The sequence below is a fragment of the Ursus arctos genome, unplaced genomic scaffold (assembly GCF_023065955.2).
Source record: "Ursus arctos isolate Adak ecotype North America unplaced genomic scaffold, UrsArc2.0 scaffold_7, whole genome shotgun sequence".
In the NCBI taxonomy this organism is placed as follows: Eukaryota; Metazoa; Chordata; class Mammalia; order Carnivora; family Ursidae; genus Ursus; species Ursus arctos.
In genome coordinates, this window is record NW_026623089.1 from 33456061 (window position 1) to 33478533 (window position 22473).

A 22473-nucleotide genomic window follows, 5' to 3' on the forward strand; every position below is an offset into this window, starting at 1 on the left:
CACCTCTCTAGTTTAGGTATATATAGAAAAAGTGACTGAGGCAAGATAAAGTATTGTGCTCACAGTTTCACAGTCAGCAGAGCTAGTAACCCTAAACCTATGCTCTTACCACTACACTGTATTATCTCCTGCAATAAAATGTCAGAGCTAGAAAGTTCTAGCTCTTATAAAACAGTGAATTCAACTTTCTTTCCCTCCAGTGTCATGTGTGAGGAAACTAATGTCCAGGGAAGTTAAGTAATCTGCCCACAGTTACCAACTAATTAATATCAGAAGCTGAGGCTAGCATCTAACCAATACCATTTTAGCCTGTGCCTAACTTTCTCTGATTGTATGGTTACGGAAGTTCCAGATCATCTGCAGTCCATCTGTATTTTATAAATTTCAACATAAAAAAAAAAAGATTTGTGGTATGTATTTTTTTCTTCTCTTTCAGGTTCATTGTCAGATCCTCCAAATATTGCTGGCTTAAGTCATTTTTGTGAACATATGCTATTTTTGGGAACAAAGAAATACCCTAAAGAAAATGAATACAGCCAGTTTCTCAGTGAGCATGCAGGAAGTTCAAATGCCTTTACTAGTGGAGAACATACCAATTACTATTTTGATGTTTCCCACGAACACCTAGAAGGTGCCCTAGACAGGTAATGCCAAATACCCTATGAATTATCCAATGTTATGCACTTTATTACTTTAATAGTAGTAATAGTTACTATTTTTACAAAGATGTCTTCACAGCTTTATAGCTTAACAAAAAGTATTTTAACCAGTATTTTCCCCTGTGTTTTATAAAAAAGAAAAAAATAATGGGTGATAGTAAATATTTATTTTGTGGTAGAGGAAAAATAATGGCGTGACTTTAAGCCAGTCTTCAGCCCTACATAATATTTTATTGGCTTATGAAATTCTTACCAGCTCTTCCCATTCTAACTGGTATTCCATATGAAGCATGTCATGAAGAATAAACTGTAATAGTGTCATGGATTTCTTTCAAACATGCCCCTATTCCAGAATGCTAGAACTTAAATATTCTGTTCTCCTTTAATTACTCTAGTCTCAGGGATACTTAGATATAGAACTTTTTTTTATGGGAGTATAATTGACATTGTTTTAGTTTCAGGTATACAACATAATGATTCAATATTTGTATACATTACAAAATGATCACCATTGTAAGTCTAGTTACCATCCGTCATCATACAAAGTTGCAAAAAAATTTTTTTCTTATGAGAACTTTCTTTTTCTTTAAGATTTTATTTATTTATTTGACAGAGAGGGAACACAAGCAGGGGGAGTGGGAGAGGAAGAAGCAGGCTCCCAACAGAGCAGGGAGCCCGACGCGGGGGTCAGTCCCAGGACTCTGGGATCACGCCCTGAGCCGAAGGCAGACGCTTAACGACTGAGCCACCCAGGCGCCCCATGATGAGAACTTTTAAGATTTGTTCTTTTGCAACTTTCAAGTTTGCAATGCAGTATTATTGACTATAGTTACCATGCTGTACGTTATATCTCCATGACTTTTATAACTGGAAGTTTGTATCTCTTGACTCCTTTCACTCATCTTCTAAATCCCGTCTTCTGACAACTGCCAGTCTGTTCTCTGTATTTATGACTTTTATTTTGTTTTGTGTTTTACATTCCACATATACGTGAGATCATATTTGTCTTTGTCTGACCTATTCACTTAGCATAATACCCCTAGGTCCATCCATGTTGTTGCAAATGGCAAGATTTCTTTTTTTCTCTTTTCTTTTTTACAGCTGAGTAGTATTCCATTGTGTATATATGCTGTATTTTCTTTATCCATTTGTCTATCCATGGACACTTAGGTTGTTTCTGTATCTTGGCTATTGTAAATAATGCTGCAGTGAACATAGAGGTTTTTCCAAATTAGTGTTTTGTTTTGTTTTTTTTCCTTTGGATATATACCAAGAAGTAGAATTGCTGGATCATACAGTTTTTCTATTTTTAATTTTTTGAGGGTGGTTGTTCACAGTGGCAGCACCAGTCTACATTCTCACCAACATAGGGGTTCCTTTTTCTCCACATTCTTGCCAACACTTGTTATGTCTTGTCTTTTTGTTAATGGCCATTCTGACTGGTATAAGGTGATATCTCATTGTGTGACACAGAATGTTTTGACCAGCAGTTTCAACCATGGGGACATTTTGTGAAAGTATTTTCTGGAGCAGGCTCCATTAGGCCAATTTAGTTTCTTGGTAAATTTTCAACACAGCTAATAATTTCTAATTTTTTGTCCTATTAGTGATGTGATTCATTATCCAAAGTGTAATTTTTCCTTGGTAACTTTTTATTGTTTTCTATATTTCCAAGAAGGTGTAATTCTGCAGCCTTTTGACCGGTCTGTAATGAATTTTGACTTAGCAGTTTTAGTAATAGCTTTATTTGCTTACTTGTATTAATAATAGTCATCATATTTTTAAAAAACCTAGTAGTTTGAATTTATTCCTTAGCGGAAAGAACATTAACAGGGAATAGACATGGGTTTGGGATACATGGCTGGGTCATAGTAGCCTGTTTCTTACTTATTCTAGATTATGTTTCAGTCTTTAGGCAGCAGCTTTGAGGTGTAATCATCTTTTGTATGTATTCCCAGAAGACTTCCATTAATGAGTTCCCTGGGATCATACACTGAATTTAATTTCCTGCTTTACAAATGCTACAGCAGATGTTCATATAATCTCTGTATGATGGAGGATGTCTGTTACTTGACTCAGAGGATTTAAAAAAAAACAAAAACACTTGTATAAGAGCATCTTTTTTTTTTTAAGATTTATTTTAGAGAATATGTGCATGGGGGGAGGGGCAGAGGGAAAGGGAGAGAGAATCTTTTTTTTTAAAGGTACTTTTATTTTTTTTATTATCTTTTTATTTTATTTTATTTATATTTGACAGAGAGAGAGAGAGCACAGCAGGGGGAGTGGCAGGCAGAGGGAGAGGGAGAAGCAGGCTCCCCGCAGAGCAGGGGGAGCCCAATGCGGGACTCGGTCCTGAGCGGAAGGCAGTCGCTTAAACAACTGAGCCACCCAGGCGCCCTGGGAGAGAGAATCTTAGGCAGACTCCGCACTCAGTGTGGAGACAGTCACGGGGCTCCATTTCACGACCCTGAGATCATGATCTGAGCCAAAACCAAGAGTTCGACACTCAATAGACTGTGCCACCAGGCACCTCATAAGAGCGTCTTTTTAAAATATTAATTATACTGTGTCATTATCATGACCCTTTATATGGACCTATCCAGCTATGGTATGTAGCTTTTAGGCACTTTTACCAGCTTAAACATATTGAGATAGGTAAAAGAGGTTACATGTCTTTAAATATCTGTTTCCACGTATCTTTGATTATAGACTCCAGATAGATGGACTTTTCCTTTGGGTTGGTATGTGTAAAGTACTTAGCACAGTATGGTATTTTCTGTGTGCATAAAATAAGTATCAAGTAGTGATAACAGTCTCTGACAGCTGGACTGTGAAGTGCCGTTGCCGAGACGTCTTTAGATCCAGGAGTCTGTTAGGCCCTATTCAGACAGCCTCTGCTTGTGGCTTCATCTGAATTCCGGATCTTGTTTTTATAAGATGCGGTCTAAAGTTTCTTAAGATTTACTGTATGAAATCTTGCTTTAAATTGCAGCCTGATACAGGAGAGTTAACTTATAACTAAAGTTATTTTATTTTTTTAAAAAGACTTTATTTATTTGAGAGAGAGCATGAGTGGGTGGGGCGAGGCAGAGGGAGAAGCAGACTCCCTGCTGAGCGGGGAGCCTGATGCAGGGCTTGATCCCAGGACCCGGGATCATGACCTGAGTCGAAGGCAGGTGCTTAACCAACTGAGCCACCCAGGTCCCCCACTAAAGTTATTTTAGTTTAAACTTTAGTACTACTACTAAAGGATAGCCTCAAGAGAAGCATTTGGTTACTTATATGAGAGTTACATGCCATGTTATTTGTTGAATCACTGGTTATAAAATTTTTAAATTCTCTTAATATTTTTTAAAAGCCCATAATGGTATCTTAGTCAAACTACTGTGTCCTAGGATTTTCATTCCATTATTTTTTCCCCACTAGTTAAAGTTTGTTTTTCTCCATAAGAAGAAAAGATATTCAAATAGAGCCTTTAAAAAGTAGGTCACTTGGGGTGCCTGAGTGGCTCAGTTGGTTAAGTGTCCAGCTCTTGATCTCGGTTCGGGTCTTGATCTCATGGTCAGGAGTTTGAGCCCCATATTGGACTCCACGCCCAGCGTGGAGCCTACTTAAAAAGAAATTTTAAAAAACTAGGTCACTTAGTTTGACCTAAACTGTCTAAGTGCAATTGCACCTTAAACTGTAAATTTAAGATTTGCCCAAGAACTGTCACCTGCCTTTTCCTTTTTGGGAGAATTAGCTGTATATAACAAGGATTTTCATGACTTGCCAAATTGCGTATATTAAATAGATTGCTACTGTCTTTGTAAGTCTTCCTTGCCTTTTTGCTGTTGTGATATTTTGATTTATAGTAAGAACTATATATTTGGTCTTTCTCCCTGTTCCTGGCCCCTATCTCCTAAAACCCTTGGAATTTCCTAAGTGATGAGAGTTTTAAAGGTGTCTTTTGGTATGTTAATAAGGTGACTTTGGGGAAGCCCTTAGGTAACTTGATGGGAGGCTGGTTTCCAGAGCAACTAGCCCTGTGATTGTAAGGTTGGAACTTTCACTCCTATCCGAAGACCTTCCAGGAGCGGGAGGAGGGGCTGGAGTTCAGTCACCAATGGCCTGTGATTTAATCAGTCATGCTTATGTAATGAAGCCTCCATAAAAACCCAAGAGGACAGGGTTTGCAGAACTTCCGGGTTGGTGAAAACATGGAGGTTGGGGGGAGTGGCCTACGTGCCTCTTCCTGTGTACCTTGCCCTGTGCATCCCTTCCATCTGGCTATTTCTTAACTAAATCCTTTATAATAAATTGGTAATCTAGTAAGAAAAACGTTTCTCTGAGTCCTATGAGCTGCTGTAGCAAATTAATTGAACCAGAGGAGGTGGTGGGAACCTCTGATCTGTAGCCAGTTAGTTAGAAGCCCAGGTACAACTTGGTCTTGGGATTGGCATCTGAAGTGTGTCGACTGAGTATATTTTCACTGATGTCTCTGGGGTAGATTGATGTCTCTGAATTCACGTATGTCCAATATTTTTCTTCTGTTACTTGGAACTTACTTTGCATTTCTTTTGGTAGCAATGGTAGTTTTTTGATTCTGTAGAATTCATATTTCTTATCTGTTAAGTTTCAAACATATTTTTTTAAAGCCTACTCTTTTAAAATAACAGCTTTCAAATTGTTAATTGTGTTTCATACCCTTAGGTTTGCACAATTTTTCCTGTGCCCCTTATTTGATGAGAGTTGCAAAGACAGAGAGGTGAATGCGGTTGATTCAGAGCATGAGAAGAATGTAATGAACGATGCCTGGAGACTCTTCCAGTTGGAAAAAGCTACGGGGAATCCCAAACACCCCTTCAGCAAATTTGGGACAGGTTTGTCAACAGCAGCTTTCATGCATTAGTTCTCTCTGACCTCATTTAAACCCATGGCCTCTTTTCACAGTATTGTGTTTTACAGTTCAGGTTAGAGGATTTTAGAACTCCCCATTCCTAGTACCCTGTTCTTTTTAAACTCGCAGTCCTGAGAAAAGGTTTTTATATTGTTGCTACTCCCTGTTATTGCTTACCATACCTCTACACTTACGTTATCTGTCTGGTCCCTGTATAGGCACTCATATTTGTGACTTGTGACCTGAAATGAGACTGAAGCTTAGGTGTTTGAGCTTCATGGAGAAAGTGATGGGTTATTAAGAAGAGTGATCAAATATGAAGTAAGTTTGTTGGATAAGAAGATACAGAATGGAATTCAGAGTTTAGAAACAGTAAGAATGAAGTTACTCTAACACGTGGCTAGCATTTTGGCTGGTAGTTCAAAAAGATGTCAAATGGGCTCTTGTCAGTGGACTTCATACATAAAACTTTGGGATGATATTCTTAAAATTGTGGTAATAATGACCTAAGCAATTATTTAGCCATCTAGAGGATGTACTCTGGCCATCATTCAAACAGGGGTCTGAATGTTGAAGGAGCACAGCCGTTAGAGGTGTGAATAGATGTTAAGTAGCATTTCAAAGAGAGAACAGATCCTTGTATTCTGAAGTATTCCTTCCAAATAGAAGTGCTTTTTTTTTTAATAATAATTTTTTATTATATTATGTTAGAAGTGCTTTTTTTACTGCTCACTTCAAGGCTTGTTGAGTTATTTTGCTCCCATCACTTCCACCTCTACTCCCTGCACATGCCTGGCATCCTGATGGGGATGACTCTGTGGGAGCTTGAATGCTGTAGGAAACACACCAGGTCCCTGCTCTCAGACTGCTGCAATGCCCTGGAAGGAGATTAGAGGTGGGGATGACAGGGAGTAGAATAAAATAAATGTGGAGATTCTTGATTTCATAATTGTACTCTTTTTCTTTATTCAATTTTTCATTAAAAAGTACATGTTTAATTTAAATATTTAAACAGTGCAAAAGTATTTTTAAAAAAGAGCAAAAACAAAAACTCTCTTTTCCTCATCTACTCCTGCCAGTCCCACTCACCAGATGTAATCGTTGTTAACAGGTTGCTATGATTAAAATACTGCTTTGGGGATTATAAAATGGCATAAAAATAATAGATTGTTGAGTGCACTTACAAATTTATGCATCTTATATAACTTAATTTGGGAACATTTTTTAAGACTATAAAGACAGCTTTCTTTCAGTTTGGATACCATTCCAGTATATCCCAACAGCAGCCAGGGAATTATCATAGCTTTGCAGAATGAGAAGGAGTTTTTATTTATTTATTTTTTTTAGTAATTGCTACACCCAGCGGGCTTAAACTCATGACCCCAAGATTAAGAGTCACATGCTCTTTTGACTGAGCCAGCCAGGTGCCCTGAATTAAGGAGTTATTTATTTAATTTATTTAAAAAATAGGGGCGCCTGGGTAGCGCAGTCATTAAGCGTCTGCCTTCGGCTCAGGGCGTGATCCTGGCTTTCTGGGATTGAGCCCCGCATCAGGCTCCTCCGCTGGGAGCCTGCTTCTTCCTCTCCCACTTCCCCTGCTTGTGTTCCCTCTCTCACTGGCTGTCTCTCTGTCAAATAAATAAATAATAAAAAATAAAACAAAATAAAAAATATATTTATTTATTTTAGAGAGAGAGAAAGAGGGAGCAAGCAGAGGGAGAGGCAGAGGGAGAGGAAGAGAGAATTAGAGGAGTTTTTAAACATTGCGATTAGAAGCAGTGATATTATTATATTCTTTAGACTTATAGTACTTGGCACTCAGTATCAACATCACTGCTAAGATGAATACTATGGTCCCTAAAACGCCTGTGTAATGCTGAGTTGTTTGAAAGGTGGTTTTTGGGTTCACCTAGGTGGCTTAGTCAGTTAAACATCCGACTCTTGATTTTGGCTCAGATCATGATCTCAAGGTTGTGAGAGATTGGGCCTCATGTTGGGCTCCATGCTAGGTGTGGAGCCTGCTTAAGATTCTCTCTCGCCCTCTCCCTCTGCTTCTCTCCCCCTAAAAAAGAAAGAAGGAAGGAAGGGAGGGAGGGAGGGAGGAAGGAAGGAAGGAAGAAAGGAAGGAAGGAAGGAAGGAGAAAGAAAGCAGGTGGCTTTTGTAGAGAACATCAGCATGCATGGTATATTACGAAGGGGATGTGAGTTGTAAAGAAAACAAATTTCAAAGTCATTACATCCAAATGGTTGTTGTCCTTTAAGTAGTCTCTCTGGTAAGTTAGATTACTTGCACCAACAATGCTGCTATTGTGCAGAACATGTTGGAACTCCTCTTTCAGAGTTGCTTTCTTTTAAATAGCCTCCCTGGTGACAAATCATAATCAGCATAATCAGGAAGCTGCCACAAATCTTCCAGAAATAAATCCGGTGAATAAGGCGGGTGATATTACTTCTGGTCACAAGCAAGGAACAATTTAAAATGTTCTAGGGGAAGGTTTCAGGAGTGATGGGCGAAGAGAAACATTGAACGGTCATGTATGTATGGATGGATTCTGAGGGCATGCTTGTTTTTAATAAACCACTGATAAGGCTAGGCAGTTAGTGAAGTATAAGGTAATATAAACAGTTAAGAGATGACTGAGCCAGACTCAGTACAAAAGTACAGAAAATGCGATAGAAGTAATGCAGATGCCAGGTTACCTTCTGATTTTAGAAGCTTAAACTAGGGGCACCTGGATGGTTCAGTCAGTCAAGTGTCCGACTCTTGGTTTGGGCTCAGGTCATGATCTCAAGGTCTTGAGATTGAGCCCCACATTGGGCTTCATGTTCAGCAGGGAGTTTATTTGAGAGTCTCTCCTTCTGCCCCTCCCCCTACTCGTGCAGGCATGCGTGCTCGGACACGCACTTTCTCTGTCTAAAATAGTCTTTTTAAAAAATTATTTTTAAAAGGAGTATAAATGAACTTTTTGGAGTAGAGGTTCTGTCCATTTTTAAGGTCACAGATATGTTTGAAAACATATGATATGTTGGAAGATATGATGGAAGCTGTATACCCTCACCCTAGAAATGACACATATAACATTTTACAGAAGTGATCCTTGAAAAAGAATCCTTGTCAGAAATTTATACTTAGTTTACTTCTGTTACTTTTAGTGACTTTAGATGTTTCTGTGTATGTGGGTCATTTTCTCCATCAAGGGATTATGTTAATAATAATACTTAAAATACTAAAATATATTTAAAACATTATTATTTAGATAAAGATATCAGGAAAAGCTAAGTATTTTTATTGTTTATTTTTTTAAAATTTTTTAAAGATTTTATATATTTATTTGACAGAGAGAGACACAGCGAGAGAGGGAAGATCAGCAGGGGGAGTGGGAGAGGGAGAAGTAAGCTTCCTGCTGAGCAGGGAGCCCAATGTGGGGTGGGGCTTGATCCCAGGACCCTGGGATCAACACCTGAGCTGAAGGGAGACACTTAATGACTGAGCCACCCAGGCGCCCCTAGCTGAGTATTTTTAAATGAACAAAAGCCAAGCATTGTGTTATTTATTTTTAAAAAAACTCTACAGTAAGATGTTTCTCCTTTATAGTGGTTTTTCGTGCTTCAAAATAGTATATAGATCAGTTGCTTTCAAACTTTTTTGTATACAGTCCACTGTAAGAAACATGTTTTACTTAACAGCTCAGAGCACATATATGTGTGCTTGTGTAAGCAGCTAAAAATGAAAGTTTTACCAAACAATATCTATCTAATATCTTGGTCCCTCTGTTATATTGTTTCTTTAAAAAAAATTCTGGTCTGCCAATATTTTAAATTTATTTCATTATAATCAATGGGCCCCAACTCAAGTGTTAGGCAGTCATTTCGGTAGGCTCAGAAAAAGCATTTGTTAAAGCTCAGCACTTGTTCATGAACAAAAACAGCAAGAGGGGTGCCTGGGTGACTCAGTTGATCAAGTGTCCTGATTCTTGATTTCGACTCAGGTCATGATCTCAGGGTGGTGAGATCAAGCCCCACCTTGGGCTCCGCACTGGGCGTGGAGGCTGCTTGAGATTATCTCTCTCTTCCTCTCCCTCTGCCCTCCTTCCCCACCCCTGCTCCTGTGCACGCACTGTGTGCAGGCACGTGTTCTCTCTCCAGAAAAACAAAAAACAAAAAATTCTTGCGCTAATAAAAACCTTCATCAAACATAATTAATGATAGGGTTTCAAAAGTATTTCCATTGAAAGGCAAAAACAAAACAGGAATACTGTGTAATCACTTTTTCGTTCAGCTACCATACTATTGTTACTAATCATTGCAATAAGGGAAGGCAATGTGATATGTAAGAGGTAGAAAGGAAGCAAAAGAAAATTTATTCCGTGATTGCATAAAAATATTCAAGAAAATCTTTAGATCAACCATTAAAAATAAGGTAATTCGCCAAGGATGCCAAAAGACAAGAAACACTAAAATTGCATTCTTGTATCAATAGTAATCAATTAGAAAAATGTTACAGGAAAAGTGATTTCACTTACATATAAAAATATCTGTAAGGTATTTAGAAATAAGTCTAACAAGAAATGCAAGAAATATATAGTGCATATGAAAGAATACCTGAGTAAATGGGAAGATAGACCATGTTCATGAATGGGTAAACTCAGTATCACACAGATGTAAGTTAACCACAAATTTATCTTAATCCAATGCAGTGCCAGTTGAAAGCCCTAGTTTTGTTTTGTTTGTTTGTTTGAGGAACCTGATAATCTGATTATAAAGTTAGTAAGAAAGGGGGGTGCCTGAATGGCTCAGTTGGTTGAGCATCTCTTGGTTTCAGCACAGGTCATGCTCTCATGGTCATGAGATTGAGCCCAGTGTCAGGCTCCCCCCTCAGTGGGGAGTCTGCTTGAGATTCTTTCTCTCCCTCTCCCTCCACTCCCCCGCTGCTTACATACTCTCTCTCTCTCAAATAAATCTTAAAAAAAAAAAAAAAGAAAAGAAAGAGTAAAGGCCAAGAATAGCTAAGATGCTTTTGAAGAGCAACAAAGGACTAATTCTACCAGATACCAACACTTAGTAAAAGTTCTAGTTGTTACAGCAGTGGAATTGGTGCAAGAATATAGGAAGATAACAGATTATAGACCTTAGAAATATACCTGCACATATATGGAAATTTGACCTAAGACAGAGGTACGTTACAAATAGATGAAGAAAGAGGAAAATGCCTGTGTAGAAATAAGTGGATTAGATGCTCGTCTCATACCATACACAAACGTAAATTCCAGGTCAATTAGACCTAATTATGGAAAGAAACTTTTACAACTTGTAGAAGAAAATATAGATTTTTTTTTTCATCTTAAGAAAAGCATTCTTAAAGGGGAAAAAAAAGAGACAAACCAAAAAATAGACTCTTAACTGTAGAGAACAAACTGGAACTGATGGTTCCCAGAGGGGAGGTGGGTGGGGATAGGTGAAATAAGTGAAGGAGATTAAGTGTACACTCATAATGAAGAACACTGACTAATATGGAATTGTTGAACCACTGTACTGTACACCTGAAACTAATATAACCCTTTATGTTAACTGTACTGGAATTAAAAATTTTTTGAAGTGTTATTAAGCACATAAAGCACAAACCATATCTTTTAGAGATAAATGTAAATCATAGGTTTAAAGATAAATTTGACTTCATTAAAATTTTAAATTTCTGTTCAATAGACCTAAAAGCAAAAGATAATCCACACACCCAGTGAAGATATTTGCAAAGCATATAACATAAAAACTTCCGTAAGTAAATAAGTAAAAGATAAAACAGCTCGTTAGAGAAATAGGCAAAGGATATGGAGTTTACAGCAGAGGGCATTTGAGTAAACATTAAAAAGATGTTCAAATCATTAAAATCAGGGGAAAATAAAATTAAAAAATAAAATAATGAGGGGTGCTTGGGTGGCTCAGTTCGTTGAATGTCCAACGCTTGGTCTCAGTTCAGGTCTTGATCTCAGGGTTGGGAGCTCAAGCCCTGAGTTGGGCTCCATGCTGGGCGTGGAGCCTACTTAAAAAATTAAATTAGAAAGAAATAAAACAGATAACATTTCACACCTATCGGGTTGGCAACAATCGAAAGTCAGGCAAAACCGAGTATTGTGTTGGTTAGGATGTAAAAAAAACAGAGACTCATATGCTGTTTTTGGGAAAATAAATTGGTTCATCCACGTTGTAAAGCAGTTTGGCAATATCTGTTGGAGTGACGCTCATGCCCTTTGACTCAAGGAACCCGTTTCTTGACGTATACTCTAGAGAGAAACAACTTTAGTCATTGTGCGCAGGGAACATATATAAGAATGTTCAGGAAGCACTTTTTGAACTAGTGAAAAGTAGGAAATGACTAAATGACTGCTCACAGTTGAATAAATTAATACATTTTGGTCTGTTAAGACAGTGGAATATTCTATAAAAGTTAAAATGAGTGAACTAAAGCTCAAGTGTCCAAACCAGGTAAAGAGCAAAATATTTTGACCAAAATGTAAGTTGCAGACTGTGTTTTGTGGGATAGCTTTCTATAAAATTTGAAAACAGGCAAAACAGTACTGCATCTTGTTAATGTCTATATGTGTATGTAATATAGTATAAAATATGCATGGGAATGATTAAACACCAAATTCTTTTTAGTATCTCTGGGAGTGAGGAGAGAGAGACAGGAGGAGAGGGGAGGAGAGACTGCCTCTGGGAGGAAATAATTTTGTAACAAAATATGACAATGTGAAGAGTGATAAAACTGGGTAGTAAGTACATAGGTGTGAATGGTGTAATTCTGGATGTTTAAATATTTATAAATATTTTACAATTTTAAAATTAGAAGAACTGTGGAATATTTCCTTTACCCACTTATCTGCTGAAAGGGAGAATGAAAGGCTGACAGGGTAGCACTTTTCAAGATGAGCAGGAGAAAGCCTCCTTCGGTGCGGCAGGGCTGTTCATGTGTTTACTACTTAAGCTTGTCTGTGTCAAAAGAAACCTACACGTTACCTGTCTTGTTCTAGTAAGCATTTGGTTTTGTAAACCTTTGTCTGACCAAGTGGGACAAGCCTTTAACTTGTTGTCCTTTTTCCTGTGTCTTGGGTTCCCATACTCAGAGTTTCACATTCTCAACTGACATCTGGCAAGTATTTTTCTGTTTGAAGTCGGTAACTGTGTCAAAGTTGTTTTCATAGCTACCGTGTGTTAAATCTGTCTCCACACACATGTTTTCATTGAATCACTGTATGACTCTCCTAGCCTCGGACTTCAGCCAGGAATCCCACCTCCAACTAGCATATTCCTAGGTGATTTAAAGTTCGGCTTCCAAAGTTGGGCAGTACTCGAGGTGAATATTTGCTCTGCCACCGGCCAGCTCAGAGACTCTAGGCAAGTTTCTTAACGTTTGTAAGCCTCAGTTTCCTCCCATATTGGGTTGACACGAGAATTAAATGAGGCTGTACATGTGAAGTGGTTAGCAAAAATAATTAATTTAAAGAAGTAATAGTAGCCTTCACAATAACCATATCACAGCTGTGAGAGACATCCAAACTTTGAAAAGGACCCTGCCACGAAAGGTGAGTTGGTCACCAAGAGCGACGCGAAGTAGGTTTGGTGAGCTGACTATAGGGCAGTATGTTCTTAGAGGAATGTTGTTCTCTTGGTGTCCACATTGGCTTTTTCCTTCATGTGTCATTACCGGTGCCTTTAGTTTTAGTTCCGTAGTTCCTGATAAATTGGATGCCATTTATGCATTTATTCATTCATTTCGCCTCTCCATGGGATACAAGCAGGAGCAGTTGGATTTTTAAAAGTAGTTTAGAAAAGGAAAGGGAAAACCTTAGTTGTTATTTTTTAGTGATCTGCTAAACATAACACCACAGACACTGTGGGAACAACTGGATTTAGTCAGCTGGGAAGGAAATAAAAGAAGGAGGTCAAGGAGTGGATGAAGGAAACAAAACAGGCTCTCCTTGTTGTATAGGTGGAGTGGAAGACAAAGTGGGCATGTGGAAAAAGAGGGTGGGTGGCTCTGTATTTTAGGGACGGGTGCCATTTTTCTTACTTGTTATTTACTCGAGTATGTTTTGTAGTATGTGCCACAGAATTCTAATAATTTGAGTAGGGTGTTATAAGTTAGCCCAGATGATGTCTTTCTCCCTTAGTTGACAGATAATTCTTTTTTAACCCCCCTACATGTAAAGTACATTAGAATATGCAAAGAAATGTAACCAGTATCTTTACATTCAAGGTGTTTATAGTTGAGTTGGAGACTTAATGACAAACCCAGGATTTCCCTGGAGTATAAGCTCGGGTTTGATTTTCCAGGATCATTATCTCTTCTTTCTCTTCCTCTGCACTAAATTTTATTGAGTGCTGTGCTAAGTACTTTTCCTGGATTATTTAACTTAATTCTTACAATATCCTCAGTAGGTAATGCTCTTATTATGTTCGTTTTATAGATGAGTAAACAAACACTAGAGAGAAGGTCATTAAATTGCTTGGGGTCACTCAGCTTTTAGGTCCTGGAGCCGTGATCTGAAACCAGATCTGGTGCTTTTAATCACTGTTCTATTCTACCTGCATAGGGTTCCCTGAAATTGAATTTTCCAGGACCTTGGAGATGTAAACTGAATTCTCCTGAAGGGTAGGTAGGATTTTCCTTAGCAGAAGGAAGAGCCATTCAAGAGGAAAAAGCACTAGTATTTATTGTATGAGTACTAAATGCCACAGACTGGGTAGGTGTTCTACCTAATATGATTTCATTTAACCTTCACCACCAATACTGAAATTTCATCATGCCCTTTGACAGATGCCAAAACAAACAGAAAATAGCCTGTGGGGCATGCAGGGAGAGGGAGGTAGGGTGATAATAGAAGTTTCTGTATAGGTTAGAAGATTCTATATCAAGTCAGTCTTAAAGCCTGTGTTCTTTGCCATAATGTTAGCTTGGCCTCAAAACCGTGACAAGAAGAAAAGACTAAGGAATGAACGCAGTGACTTTTAGAGCACGTGACTTAGAATCATTTAGTTATAAGAAAGGACACTTTTCCATAGGAAGAGGAAAGAACAGGTGGGAAAATGGATTAGAACTGAAAAACATGAAATATAAACCAGAAGGAATTGAATGACTCCTGATCTTGGGATGATGATAATGACACAAAATCAGACCCTGACAACAGTTAATCATTTACCTTTTCTCCAGTCCCTCCATTCCTTTCTCCTCTTCCTTTTTAAATGGAGACTTTAAAACCAACAAAAGTAGACGAATACTATAGTGAACCCCATGTATGCATCACTCTGCCCCTGGCCAGTCTGGCTAATTCCCATTCACCCTCTTGTTTATTTTGAAGAGATCCTAGACATCATATCCTATACTCACAAATATTTCAATATATGTCTCTGAAAGATAATGACTCTTTTAAAAACAACAAAAATAACATTATCACTAATCTCTAATATCTAGTTTTCAGACTTCTAGTTGTCTCATAAAAATCTAATTTTTAAATGTATATTTGGATTAGGGTCCACATAATGTTGAAATGTTAGTAATTGATAGGTCTTTAAATATCTTTTGGTTTATAGGTATAGGTTCATCCTTCATCTCCCTCCCCTTACCACCCTAGAATTTTTTTATTGAAGAATTAGGTTGGTTGCTCTATAGAATTTTTCATAGCCCAGATTTTCCTGCATGCATCTCAGCAATGTAGTTTAACATATTCCTCTGACCATTGTCACAATTTCCACAGATTGGCAGTTGGATATAGAGGATTGATCAGATTCATGGGGTTTTTTTGGACAAGACTTCATAGGTAGTGATGTGTTCTTCCATCAGGGCATATAAAGTCTAGTTGTCTCTCTATTTGTAGTGCTGCAACCATTGATTCTCAATGCATCACCTCCCTAATTTTAATTCAGTTTTTCTCCTATTTGAATAGTAGTTGTTATAGGAAAGGCAGGACAAATGCTTGATTCATTCCCTTCATTTACAGTTTTCAAAATAATGAGTTGGTTCCCTAGCATCCTTGAATGATGACTCATTTGTTTGGACATTACAAATATTTGATATGTTTCAGCCCACTTCATCATTTAATATTCCCTAAATTTTTCCATGGATGTTGTTACTGTCTTGTTTTTTTCCCTACTAGGATTTGTATCTATGGAAAACTAGAAATTTATGGAAATCCAGAAGTGGATTAATCAAGTGTACAGGTGCTTTTTTAGGACATTTACGAGGTTTTCACTTCTAGTTCTGTTTCATAACTTGCATCTTGTAGGTACTAATCCAAGTGCAGGAGAATTGCCCTTTTTAATTTTATAAGAAAATTCATATGTGTCTCAAAAGGCTTTAGTCTCTTCCAGGATTTTTAAAAGATTGTTATAGCAGGAAGAAAGAACTTACTTAGAAAAAAAGGTTTATAATACAGTCAACCCTTGAACACTGTGGGAGTTGCACAGTCCCCTGTCTGAGACAGCCAGGTGCCTCTCTTGTGTAACTTTTGACTCCCCAAAATCTTAACTACTAATAATCTATGTGGACCTGAAGCCTTACCAATAACATTAACAGTCAGTTAACACAGATTTTGTATGTTACATGTATTGTATACTGTATTCTTACAATAAAGTAAGCTAGAGAAAAGAAAATGTTAAAATCATAAGAAAAAGTACATTTATAGTATTTATTTAATTGTATTTATTTACACATGTACTGTATTTATTGAAAAAAAGTCTGCATAGGAATGGATCTGCAGAGTTCAAACCCGTGTTGTTCAAGGGTCAACTGTAATTTCAGGTAACTAGCTATAGATAATATATAATATAACTTCTAGAATCTTGGGTTTTCAGAGAACCTTTAAGATTTTCATGGTTATAACTATCAAGTTGACCTTTCCTTGAGAACCTTATCAGACGTACGGTTGGAGACCGCTTTAATCTAAAACTTCAAACTCAGTCTTTCCTACAATGTAAGGAATATATTCCTGGCTTCAGAATTTTCCAGGGAAATAAATTCAGTATTTGTATTTATTAGTACTGAGTTTGTAAGCTTTTCTCTTTTTAATAGAATTTAAAGTAGTTTTTACAGTGAAAGTGAAAGATCGTATTTACTGAGCTTTATAGTTTACAAAACCTTTCGCATCTCTATTATCACTTTTCATCAGCTTCATGACAACCCAGGTTAATATTAAATAATTATTGTCTGACTGGGGCTATGCTAAGCCTTTACACGGACTGTTCATTTAATCCTAGCAATCTCGTGAGGTTGGTTCTCTTATTATTCTTAGTTACAAATAAGGAAACTGGGGTCTAGTGAGGTTAGGAAACTTGCCTGTGTCTCCCAGCTGGGAAACATAGGAGTCAGGGATTGAGCCCCAGCTCTTAACAACTGGGCATGTATCCATATTGCCCCTATTTTGCAGATCAAATAGATGACCCCTTGGAGATATTGAGAGATTTTTCCAAGGTTGCTTAATTGATACATGATGGAGTCAGGACAAGAGAACCTGAAGCTCCCAGTGCTCTCTCCAGCAGGCCAAGAGTGGAAGTATCCTAGTCAGTAGCCCTGATGTCCTGTCTGCTGCTGGAGCTCCCTGGAGTGGTAACAGAGCCAGAAAAGTAAGAGTCAGGATTTTGGTAGCAGCATTTCAGTTTGATAGGAATGTCCTCACTGAATTAGCACTAAATTAGGACAGTATGTGTCTGGAGACTGAACTGGTTGGTATTTGTTCTCCCAGCCGTATTCACATTGTTCTCCACACATGGATTCTTAGGTAGAGGAAAGTCATCTAGACCATTTACTGAGCTTTCTTCTCTACTTCAGTACCATGGTTTCTGTGATATTCTCAGAAGCCAGGAGTCCTTCGTACAATTCACATGATAACCGCAGTAGCTGCTGTTTACTGTGTGTTTATTTTGTTATACATCAAGTACTCTGTTGAATATGTTAACATTTTTACAGATTTATTATGTCATGAAAGAGATAGGTTCAAAAGCATTTGCCATATCATTCTCTACATAGTACTTAAAGACACAGAGCATTACATGGGTGCCCGGTGTCTCAGTCGTTAAGCGTCTGGCTTTGGCTTGGCTCATGATCCCAGCGTTTTGGGATTGAGCCCTGCATTGGGCTCCCTGCTCAGCAGGAAGCCTGCTTCTCCCTCTCCCTCTCCCCCTGCTTGTGTTCCCTCTCTTGCTGCCTCTCTTTCTGTCAAATAAATAAAATCTTAAAAAAAAAAAAAAAAGATACAGAGCATTACAAATACAGGTTGAGCATCTGATGTACTCTTCTCCAGTTGCATTTTCCTCCCTGCTTCTGGGACGTAACCACTATCTTAAGTTTGGTGACTGACAAGTCTCATGGGGTTTTGTTTGTTTGTTTGTTTTTTAAATAGCTTTTTTTTTAAAAAGGTTTTATTTGTCAGAGAGAGAGCAAGAGAGCACGTGAGAGCACAAGCAGGGGAGCGGCAGGCAGAGGCAGAGGGAGAAGCAGGCTCCCCGATGAGGAAGGAGCCCAATGGCGGGACTCTGGACCCTGGGATCATGACCTGAGCCGAAGGCAGATGCTTAACCAGCTGAGCCACCCAGGCGTCCCTAGTGTCATGTTTTTTTAAAAGAAATATCACTAGTCGTGTATCTATCTCTGAGCAATATGTTGTAAGTTTTTAGTTTTACAAAAATGGTATTTTATTATGAGTAGTCTCTGCCACTTGTATTTTTTCATTGCTGCTATTTGAAAAATTCATTGACTACATCACTGTTTATCTGTTTTCCTGTTAATGTACTAGTGCTGCTATGAGCATTCTTGTACTTGTGTCCTTGTGCACAGAGTTCTTTAGGGTCACATGTATCCAGCAGTGGAATTACTGTGTAGTAGGATATGTACATCTTCACATTCAGTAGATATTGCCAAATTGTTGCTTATTGCAGTTAATTCAATTTCTACTTTCTCTTGCAATGGTTGAGTTCTCATTTCTCTGCACCCCTAAACAGCAGTTGCTATCATCAGACTTTCATATTTTTGCTATTTATTGAATGTTAAATACTACTCTTAAGCTTTTTTACATGAATTCTTTTTCTAATTTGGTGTAAACCTACCAGTGTTAGAATCGAGATTGAGCCTAAGAGAAGTAAAGTAACTTGTTTAAGGTCGTGCAACCAGCAGTTGGTTGAGGCAGGATTAGATGAGAGCTCTGCGAACCCCAAAGCCAGTGCCTGTTCCTCTGCACCTCTCTGCCTAAGAGTCATGCCACCAACACTAACAGAGTTCAGTTGACTTAAGGACTAATTACAGAGTCCTGTGCTTTATGTCCTGCTTTTCCTTTCATTTCCTCATCTGTTTCTTGAGAAATTCCATCAGCTAGCCTTCCTGTTTTTAGTAAACTCTTTTAAAGGATTTGTTATAAAAGGATTAATAAACTTAATGGCAAACCTGACTCTTCGGCCCATTTGTCTTTTGGATTTTTAAAATTATTATTATAAAGGTGTCTGGGTAGCTCAGTCGGATAAGCGTCTGCCTTCGGCTCAGGTCATGATCTCAGGGTCCTGGGATCGAGCCCCCCGTTGTGCTCCCTCCTCAGTGGGGAGCCTGCTTCTCCCTCTCCCTCTGTGTGCTCTCTCTCGCTCACACTCTCTCAATTAAATAAGTAAAAAATCTTTAAAAATATAAAATTATAATTATATTTACAAAACAGCATCCACTTATTAGCTCCTAATTTTATAGGTCCGAAGTCTGGCAAGGCATGGAATTCTCTGCTTGGGGTTTCACAAAGCTGAAACCAAGATAGTGACTACAGAAAGTTCCCACCTGGGAAGAACATCTTCGAAGGTCATTCTTAACTATTGGCAACGTTCAGTTCCTTTTAGCCCTAAGACTGAGAACACCATTTCCATGCTGGCTGTCAACCAGGGGCTGCTCCGAGCTCCTAAATGTCACCTGCATTCCTTGCTACATGGTCCTCTCTGGCAGTGATGGTGCCGGTCATTTCTTTCTTACTCTTTGAATCTTTTACTTCTTCCTCTGTCACTTGCCAAGGAAAATGGTTGTTTGTTTGTTTGTTTATTTAAAAATTTTTTTGGTTGGCTAGTATCCATGTTTCTCTGTCAGTGGATTGAGAGCTGACTATCCTGATCCCAAGAGAGTCATGGTAGAGAACCTCTTCCTCTTTCTGATTTGGGTACCTCTGAGGTTATGGAACTGCCATGCTGGGCTGTGTTCCCAAATGGACTGTAATTTCCTTCTGTCATCATGTATTAGAAAGAATGAAAACATCTAGGCAGCAAAGACATGAATATGTAGATTCATAGAACACTATCTATTTATAGCTAAAAGCCACTTTTCAGAGCAATGTTACTGATATCTGTTAGCAGTTTGGCCAGAGATCTTGTATCATTAGATTTAGGACCTCAGGTGAGCTAGATTGTTGTTGACAGTGGTTCCTTTGGCTCTTTTTTCATTTTAACTTTGTGTTGTAAAGTATAGTAAATATTCAGAAAAGTGTGTGTGGTTCTGATAAATTATTCTTGTTTTTACTTTTGCTGCTATTTGAAGAATCAAGTAAATGAATGTTCTGCTACTATTTATGTATGAATCACAGAATTTTCAAAAACTGAGCACACTATGGAACCAGCAGCCTGTGAAGAAACAGAGCATTACCTGCACCTCACTAGCCCTCTTTGTGCCCCTTTGTAGTCACTATCCATCCCCTAAGGGTAACCTCTGTCTGACTTCTAGTAACCTAGGTTAGTTTTGCCTGTTTTTATGCTTTATAAAAGGAAATGAAAAAGTATATACTCTTTTGTGTCTGACTTCTCTCACTCTACCTTGAGGTTGTGAACTTTATTCATACAGTTGCATATAAACATGGATTTATTTAGTGGATTATTCATTCTCTTTGCTAGTCTGGTATTCTGTTGCAGTTCTTTGGCTCATTTTAATATCGCATTGTCAGTGTTTTGCCATGATATGTATTTTAGTGTGTTTGGGGTATATTCCTACTTTATCTCTCTTTTTATTTTTATTTATTTATTTAAGAAAGAGAGTACGTGTGTGCGAGCAGGTGCATGTGGGCACGGGGAAGGGCAGAGGCAGAAGGAGAGAAGCAAACTCCCCACTGAGGACAGAGCCACAACCCCGAGATCATGACCTGAGCTGAAACCAGGAGTCGGACAGTCGATCGACTGAGCCACCCAGGCGCCCCATCTCTTATTTCTAAAATGAGCCTAAAAATAAAGGATAGGGACTAGAATGGTAGGATATTCAGGTGCATTAGAATTAAAGCAGAATGTTCTAGAGGTGGCCAACCTGTAGCAACTTTTAAGTTCTAGATGGAGGCCATGATCTTGGTCTTCATAAGCTTTGATCTGGGGGCTGTTTTTTTTTAAACCCAGAATATTGACCTGATTGTGAGTAGGCAAATCAGATCACATTTAGACTAAAAATCTGGTTTTGATCTGACACTATCGCATTTATAGTCTATTGAAGTAAAACTTAATTTCTCCAAACTTGAGTGTCCTGGTGTGTCATTTAGTTCACATATTGGTGTGTGCAGATCTGAGTTTTGCAGTCTAAATGGCTAAGGAAACTGTCAGGACTAGTACCTCTGGAATTGTAGCTTTCAGAATCTTCAGTTAGTAGAAAAGGAAGGCACTATCAATACTCACGTTTTACCCTAATATCAAATCATTACCCAGCAAAAAGTGCTTTTTCTTCTGGATACTTTTTTTTTTTTTTAAAGATTATATTTATTTATTTGAGACAGAGCAAGCACAGTCGGGGGCAGAGGCAGAGAGAGGGAGAAGCAGACTCCTGCTGAGCATGGAGCCCGAAGAGGGACTCCATCCCAGGACCCCGAGATCATGGCCTGAGCCGAAGGCAGACACTTAGGTGACTGGGTCACCCAGGCGTCCCTCTTCTGGATACTTTTAAGAGCACCTGAATCCCTCCGGTAGAGTGAGGGGATGTCTCAGGACCCCAAGTAGAGCAAATCTGGCATTGAAATGCATCTTAAGTGAGAAACTGAGGGGACTAGTTAAGAACCTGAAAACTTGACTAGCAGGCTACTGCTAGTGAATATTGAGTACATTTGATCACTTTGTGATTAGAAAAAGTTTAATGAGCACTTGCTAGGCTGTTGCTTGCACATACTCTGCACTAGATATGTTGATTCAGGCCCCAAGCAGGACATCTTGGCTTTGGACTATGTAGCTGTACAGGGCTAAAGCCTGGATCTAAGAGCGCCATCTGGTGGTTCTCTCTAGATACCCAGTTTAATGAAAGGGAGTCTTCTGATGCCAGTTCAGCACAGCCATTATAATGACCCAAGGAAAGAAAATATATGAAAAATGTGTTTTGCCATGAAAGACAGCAACCCATTTAGTATTGTAAGCAGGAACAACAATAAAAGTTGTTATACGAGGATTTTAGGATATTTCTAGTCAAGATGCCATTTTTGGGGAGACACCAGTCATTAGAATTCCATCTCTGAGTCCCTAAATGGCAGGATTTTTATTAGAAAGGTAGTACTTAGAGATTGTGAACATTTGCTTTTGACTTGCATAGTTTATCCTAATTGTGTTAGTTATTAAATTTCTTAAGAGAGCTCTGTGGTGTATGTGTGTGTATATATATGTATACACATCGCTTTAGACTTATAAAAATAGCATTGCATCCTATTTTTATCAGTCTAGATCAAATCCATGAGAATTCACATCACAAATTTAATGTTTCAGCCAAGAATAGTACATTTCTTTCCACAAGTAACTTGGCAAGTTCCAAAAAGATCCCTCAGTGAGTTTCTTCAATTAATTATGGAGCACATAGGGAATTGAAAATTAAAGTAAGTGTGAATGGAGGCCATGTAGATCTCATTTGTCCTATAAGTGCTCGTAATACCTACTATCTCATAGGGATTTTAAGGTGTATAATTTTCATAAGGCCCT

At 38.3% G+C, this 22473-nt stretch overlaps 1 protein-coding gene across 6 annotated transcripts in view; it reads left to right on the forward strand.

Moving 5' to 3' along the window:
* Nucleotides 1-22473, forward strand: part of IDE (insulin degrading enzyme) — a 107932-nt gene that overhangs the window by 28920 nt on the left and 56539 nt on the right. For 5 of the 6 annotated variants that reach the window (XM_026481655.4, XM_026481656.4, XM_057308263.1 and 2 more), the window contains exons 3-4: nt 437-644; nt 5352-5521. In XM_026481655.4, the coding sequence (XP_026337440.1) occupies nt 437-644; nt 5352-5521 (378 nt within the window). Of the gene's footprint in view, nt 1-436; nt 645-5351; nt 5522-5801; nt 5860-22473 lie in introns of those variants that run through there. The other variant, XM_044378050.3, reaches the window with a different exon arrangement.